The sequence below is a fragment of the Aspergillus pseudoviridinutans genome, assembly GCF_018340605.1.
Source record: "Aspergillus pseudoviridinutans IFM 55266 DNA, scaffold_3, whole genome shotgun sequence".
Classification (NCBI taxonomy): Eukaryota; Fungi; Ascomycota; class Eurotiomycetes; order Eurotiales; family Aspergillaceae; genus Aspergillus; species Aspergillus pseudoviridinutans.
The window spans coordinates 3747005-3753895 of NW_025091283.1; the positions used below are offsets into that span (position 1 = coordinate 3747005).

The following is a 6891-nucleotide window of genomic DNA, read 5'->3' on the forward strand; positions in this document are numbered from 1 at the left end:
TTCCTTTTCCTCACCTTGGTTCATGACCGAGTCGTGATTTCACATGAGGTCCTTTGCGATTGCGCTCGACGTCTTTCTACACCAGCTCAAGGAGACGTCTATAGCTCTTCTAATACATCAGAAGAATTGTACATTAATCTGACGATCTAATTTCACCCTTCAACTTCGAGAGCCATAGATCCCGATCGTTATACAATGGACGACAAGCTGGCGCAGCATGCGTGCCATCCCATCACCACAGCGATTGAAAAGGACGACCTCGTCATTCCTGTGAGTATCCTGATCGTCTTTAAAATTATCAACCTGCCGTTTTGCTTTTTGTATTCATGTGATATGTGTCTCCCTTCTTACTTACACCGTCAATTTACAGGTCATTGATTTTGGGCCCTTTCTGAGAGGGACACCATCCGATAAACATGCTGTCGCTGTTTCCATCACAAATGCATTCAAGACATCGGGTTTTCTCTATTTAAAAGACCATGGTATCCCATTTTCCACAGTGTCCCAAGTATTTGAGGCTTCAGCCCGCTTCTTCGCTCGGCCCCAGGATCAGAAAGACAGTTTGTGCTGGAGTTCCCCGCAGTCGAACCGCGGTTACATCAAGACAGGACAAGAGAAGCTCGGCTTACCTGAAGATACTGTCGACAAGGATACTGCTAAGCCGACGATGCCAGATCTCAAGGAGACAATGGAGATTGGTCGAGATGATGTTGACGGTCTTCCTAATCGGTGGCCAGACCATTTCGATGACGAAGGGAAGGATTTCAAGAAAGTGATGCAGTCATTCTTCGGAATGTGCAAATCCCTCCATACAGAGGTCATGCGGGCTATCGCTCTTGGAATGAACTTACCGGAGCACTACTTTGATGAATTCGTGGATGCGGGAGATAATAATCTCCGTCTGCTGCATTACCCTTCTGTGCCCAAAGATGTCTTCAAGAAGAACCCAGGACAGGTTCGTGCTGGAGAGCACAGTGATTACGGATCTATAACACTTCTGTTCCAAGATCGTCGTGGAGGGCTGCAGGTTCGGAGTCCCAAGGGCACCTTTGTCGATGCTACGCCTATCGCAGACACAGTCGTCGTCAATGCTGGAGACCTCTTAGCTCGGTGGTCCAACGACATCATCAAGAGCACTCGTCATCGGGTTGTCGAGCCTCCGAGTATCGCAGGTGACGACGCAGGTGACGGCTCAGATGCGTACCCGGCGCGATATAGTATCGCGTACTTCTGCAATCCCAATATGAACAAATTTATTGATGCCCTACCGGGGACATTCGGGGACGAAACTAGCCAGAAAAAGAAATACCCTGGAATCACCGCCGGAGACTATCTTGTGCAACGATTGACAGCAACAATCTAGTCTGAGTGTTATTGTTGAAGTATATCTCCAAATGAGTCATGTTTACATTCAGCGTTTCTATGTATCTCGAGCAAGACTGACCACTAATACTACAAGTGAGTTTCTTTCTATGTGAACGATGGATATGGATTAATATAAGCTACTCACTTATAGCGCAGTGACTGATCCTGTATGCCCTTTTGATACCTGATACCTTGCCTGCATGTGTAAAGTACTCTGTGCTCCCCACCGCCTCTAATACGATGCCGGGTGGACTGCGGTTCGTCCTCCATCAGTGACGATGATGCTACCATTGATGTAGCCACCGGAAGCACTCGCCAGCCAAAGAATCAGACCCGCGATGTCTTCCTCACTACCACCTCTCGTGAGGGGAATCCTTTCGCGTGGGAACGACCCGTCAGAAATGCCCCTATCTCCGCCCTTGAATGCTTCCGCAGACATCTCCGAGTGATATAGGCCTGGCGCAATGCCATTGACTCGGATATCGTACGAGCTCAGCGTAGTCGAAAGCATCTTGACAAGATGATTCACTGCAGATTTGGAAAGACTGTACGCAAAACTGAAGGGCACCTGCCGAATGAAACCCGCAATCGAACTGGTGATGACAACCTGCGCAGTCGGTGGGGAGAGCTTATTCTTCTCAGGTGCCGGTCTCCTCTTATTCGTTGCCTCAAGCAGAGGCAGGAAAGCGAGAACAGTATAATATGACCCTGTGATGTTGATATCGAAGACCTTGGAAAAATCCTCCATGGGTACAGACCATAGCTGATCACGGACTTCTGCGAGGCTTGGTTTTGACCCGTCCGCTTTTGCGGCTGGCGGGCGAGCAGATGGACCCATCACACCGCTGTTTGCGATCAAGAGGTCGACATGGTCCGTCTGAGATGCGATGGAGTCGTAGGCCGCCTGTAATGATTCCTTAGATGAGACGTCGCCCTTGATGGTTATGATTGTCTTGTTGATTGCGAGGGATGCAGTCTCTTGTAGCTTGTCCTCGCGTCGGCCAATGATGAAGACCTTTGAGGCACCGTTCGCATCTAGCGCAAGGGCCATTGTACGTCCCAATCCTGTTGAGGGATGCGTCAGTGATTATAGGATCTTGTTCAAAATCTACTAACACAATCGTGTTGCAGTGGCGGAGAACAAACTACAACGCGTTCTACGTAGAGTGGTAGATATCTTCAAGGAGACTCACCACTTCCAGCCCCGGTCACAACAGCAACACATCCGTGGATGGAGAACAATTTCGAAGCTTGCAGGTGCGACATGATGATGAACTACTGAGCGCGCTGCCAATAGCGGATTGCAATATCAAGTGCTAGGAGTGTTCAATTTCTACAGAAAATGATGGAGTTGATCAATTTATCTAAAAGCAAGTGTTGTAGGACAGTTCATAGTGAGAAGACAGTCGATTTGTTCCTTTTAGAGGATTTGTCGTCATCGAAGACCCCGCATCTCGCAAACATGGCCGATGTGGGGAAATCCCACGCTCCGGCAATGCTCCTTGATGACTTTCTTCTTCGTTAAACCCAGATTCATGGAAATTCTCCAGGTTCAGAAAACCGTGTCCAAGAGTGTCCTTGGAGCTACGAGTGGGATAAGTAGGTACAATCTGCTGTGTGTGAGAGTGATGATCGCACCCCTGGTTGATAAGCCCAGAGATATGCATGATCGACACCAACAGCCCATAAATCCCAGTAACCCGAAGCATGATGTGACAGACATCTACAGTCCATGCTTCAAGTCTTTCGGAGAGTTTCAGATTGGAAAGCAGGAAAAGCCAGGATGCTTAACTGAACCCCTTCTCATGCAATAATCATCTCTTTCTGGTAATCAATCAACCTTCGCATAGAACCAACCCCAACTATGAGAAAAGGTGGCAGCAGAATGAACCACTTCAATGCTACTGAGTATTTATTTCTGAATCACTTCCCCGAGAATTCGGCGGCTCACACTAAGATCCTGGTGACCTTTACGCCTCGGATGACAGTTCCCTAAAAGTCCACTTTGATCTTGATCCCACGTCATAGTAACCGGGAGATCCGCTACATCCTCTTTACTGTTGGCATGCAACATACGAGATCAATTGATAGGATCGGAATATCGGAAGAGTAACCTATTTATACAAAGCAGATCATTTGCGATATATGTCATGCCTCGTGAAGACCTTATGTTGCAGACGAAACGCAGTAACCCTTGCTGCTCGTGGTTGCGGACCACCGATTGCTCAACGCTTGGCGAATCAACGTATTCTGTCTATAAGTTCCGAATGTATAACGAAAGTTGGGTTGAGAGCTGCCCTTCTTGGGAGCTGACGTCGCCTCCTCACCGGAGGAATTTCAGAGCCGGAGCTATACAGCTGCTCCATCCTTCCACCACGAATTATTCGTTCATGGCTGCCTGTAGCATGACGACACACCTTGACATTGACTACCTAACCACGAATCGATGTCAGTAGGGTACCTGGTGAAGTCCTCAGGGACAGAAACTCCGATGCTGATTTTGGAAATTCGGGAGACAAATCAAGTTATGACGCTGGAACGATGCTATGGATAACAACCTAGATCTGGAAACTTCAGCGGCATAAGTAGCAGCGTCATGTCTTGATCACGAATTAGTTGCGTCAATTGCGAACCCCCTGACTCTGACCATATTCTTAAAGGCAGGTTGGCCCTCATATGTAGCTTCGCAACGCTGCACTCTGGGCGCTGGAAAGGTTCCCTAGCACATCACTGGGTAGCATATCAATTGCCTTCTGGATGCCAGGAGGATATCGCCCTTTTACCCATCACTATGAACTGGAGACACTTTCTGCTGACCAACGTGCTGGTTGGGCTACCTCCCACCCTCGCAGTCCCTAATGTGAGGAGAGCCGACGGACCCTCTATTTCCGTGCCACCTATTGTGAGCCACCCAACCTCGTTACCACACTCTTCCTATACCGCGACTCCCACGACCAGTGGAGCCGAGAGTGCCAGCTCTGTTGGCTCCGGGATTCCGACTTTGGGACCGGCTCCAGGAGCTACCAGCTACCCGAGCGATGGAAAGCTCCATGAGCCCCAGCCGGCTCCTTATGTACCGGCAGGCGGCGTTGGGACGAACGGCACAACTCCTATCTACAACGCGAAGAGCGACTTTGATTATGAATCACTGGTATGCCTGCACCGATGAGCTGGACGAATAGTAGCTGACTGCTGCCAGGCCCTTGCGCTCTACCAAGAGTACATCGAGCTGGACCTGTTCCACGATGGTTTGGCTCGATTCTCTGTAGCGGATTTTACTGCCGCTGGTCTCACGGCAGAAGACCGATTTTTGATTGAATTCATGGCTGACCAGGAGGTTGGACATGCAACAATGCTGACCAATATCCTGGGTGCTCAGGCTCCTAGACAATGTGTCTACAACTATCCTTACGCCACCGTCCACGAGTTCATCGACTTCTGCCAAAAGCTCACCCGGTTCGGAGAAGCTGGTGTCTACGGCTTCTTGCCTCACCTGGATTCGCGAGAGGCAGCGGGCCTCCTTACCCAGTCTATCACCACGGAGGCTCGCCAGCAGCTAATCTTCCGCCAGTTTGAAGGTCTCTTCCCAATGCCTGTGTGGTTCGAGGTTGGGGTGCCCCAGTCTTGGGCATGGACACTGTTGGCTCCGTATATCAGCTACTGTCCTGCGAACCAGACGAGACTGGTATGGCAGAACTTCCCAGCATTGTATATCGAGAACCAACCAAATCCTTACCGGGTCAATGGATCGTCTGCGGTTAATGAAACCCTTCCAGGTGGCGGCATGAACGTTCTGGCCAGCCGGAACGTGACCGGACCTGATTCATGTCTAAACAAGACAACCGTGGGCGAGAACTGCAGCCCGGCAATTACCCATAATCGAACAAGCCCCCTCTCCTACCCTGGTCGAACAGTCACCCTGTCCTGGGACGCTCCGGGCAAGGGTGTGGGCCCAAACAACAGCTACATCACGAACACGACTGCGGGAGCCCCGAGATACGTCCTGTGGGCTTCACAGTTGAATGTCACGTACTCGACACTAAGCACCAGTGGCAATGCAAGCTATGGAACGACCGTTCAGCCCGACCTGTCGACATATGCCGGCGACCCAGCGATCAATGGTACCATCTTTATCGCAATCACGGACACTGATCTTTTCGTGACTCCTTTCAACATCAGCAACGTCAACTCTCATATAGTTGCCGGCCCAGCTCTTTACCAAGCCGGCTAAGTTGATGCAATCGAGCGTGGTACAGTGAAGCAAGGAGTGTTAGATGATATATCTGGCTTGAAGTTCTGAGTGATCATGTAATTGTCAAAAGTAAAGAAAACGGGGATGATACGTCTTAGTCTTCAAAAAGTCATTGAATGATGGAAGTTCCAAGATATGTGCTGTTCTTCTAGTGGCTACTTATAAACGAATACTACTTGGCGAGAGTGCGACGCTGAGAGTCCTGGATCGTAGGGAAGGTATATATAGAACGGTAACCCCGCTAACTCCGAGGCGGTCCCGTCGTTTTGCTAGCTTTGTGCTTCCTCCATCAACAGATGTCAAACTCTTATGCTATCCTCCACGAAGACTATCAACCACGAGTCTACAGACTTGCAAACATTCCGGGTAGCATACTAGCCAAGATGGAAGGTCCTAAGAATCGAAAACAGCGACGAGCAGCAGCAGCAACAGCCGCAGCTTCCACCCCTGACTCGTTCGATCCATCTTCGATCCCTTTAGCCCATCCTCAAGAAAAGTCCCGCAACGACATACCGAAGGGAAGAACGTTGGTGGAACTCATTGCTGAAAGAGAAAATGAAATCTTGGCCAAGGAACAGAGGGGTACTGCAAAGTCGGGTCCAGAAACGCGATTCATGACCGTGGATCCATTATCTGGCAAGATTTCCCAATTCAACCCTTCAACGCTTTCAAAGGAACAAAGCGATGAGGACGGCCGGGCAGGACCAGCGACTGAGGACTCGCAGATTGAGCCGAACACAGCTGACGACGGCGTTGATGAACCGATTCCCCCATTAATCGACACGCTCCTACTCTCCGTACCACTGACGACATTACACCTTACACTGGCCTACCTGGCGGCTCACCAATACGCGGAAACGATCGAGTTGGAAAAGCTCCTGCGCGAGTCTGCATTTATCGCGTTCCCCATGCTGACACTGCTCGTCCATCTTGCTCATGGACACATCGTATCAGTGCATAGAGGGAATACGAAGCAGGAGAAAGTCTCGCTCTTCCCCTGGTCTGAAGACAAGCTCACACTTTCATTCGTCCGGAAGTTGCTTTTTCCTCCGAGTCTGCGGACAATGGCGTTTTTGCCTGTTGCCGTGCTCCTGGGAACTAAGCTGATGACTATGACCAACGAGGACCCATACTATGCTGTTATGAAGCGAGCCCCTGCCATCGGAACTTTATGGGTGTGGAGCATTCTGGAAATTCCAGTAGGCGCAGCTGCTTTAGGCGCACTGTGCCCGTTGATCTGGGGTGTCTGGTGGAAAGGATACGGTATCTTTTAA

The 6891-nt window shown here is 50.0% G+C and overlaps 4 protein-coding genes across 4 annotated transcripts; 3 read left to right on the top strand and 1 right to left on the bottom strand.

Moving 5' to 3' along the window:
• Positions 1–195: 195 nt before the first annotated feature.
• On the top strand, positions 196–1363 carry Asppvi_005062 (isopenicillin N synthase family dioxygenase; the record flags this gene model as incomplete). Its single annotated transcript, XM_043300992.1, has 2 exons — positions 196–270; positions 371–1363. 2 exons carry the CDS (start codon positions 196–198, stop codon positions 1361–1363), a joined length of 1068 nt encoding a protein of 355 aa, XP_043156927.1.
• Positions 1364–1597: 234 nt separating this feature from the next.
• Positions 1598–2631, bottom strand: Asppvi_005063 (SDR family NAD(P)-dependent oxidoreductase; the record flags this gene model as incomplete). Its single annotated transcript, XM_043300993.1, has 2 exons — positions 1598–2430; positions 2559–2631. The coding sequence occupies 2 exons, from the start codon at positions 2629–2631 to the stop codon at positions 1598–1600; spliced, it is 906 nt and encodes a 301-aa protein (XP_043156928.1).
• A 1525-nt stretch (positions 2632–4156) lies between these two features.
• On the top strand, positions 4157–5596 carry Asppvi_005064 (ferritin-like domain-containing protein; the record flags this gene model as incomplete). Its single annotated transcript, XM_043300994.1, has 2 exons — positions 4157–4516; positions 4565–5596. The coding sequence occupies 2 exons, from the start codon at positions 4157–4159 to the stop codon at positions 5594–5596; spliced, it is 1392 nt and encodes a 463-aa protein (XP_043156929.1).
• A 404-nt stretch (positions 5597–6000) lies between these two features.
• Positions 6001–6891, top strand: Asppvi_005065 (uncharacterized protein; the record flags this gene model as incomplete). The annotated part of the gene is made up of 1 exon (XM_043300995.1): positions 6001–6891. One exon carries the CDS (start codon positions 6001–6003, stop codon positions 6889–6891), a length of 891 nt encoding a protein of 296 aa, XP_043156930.1.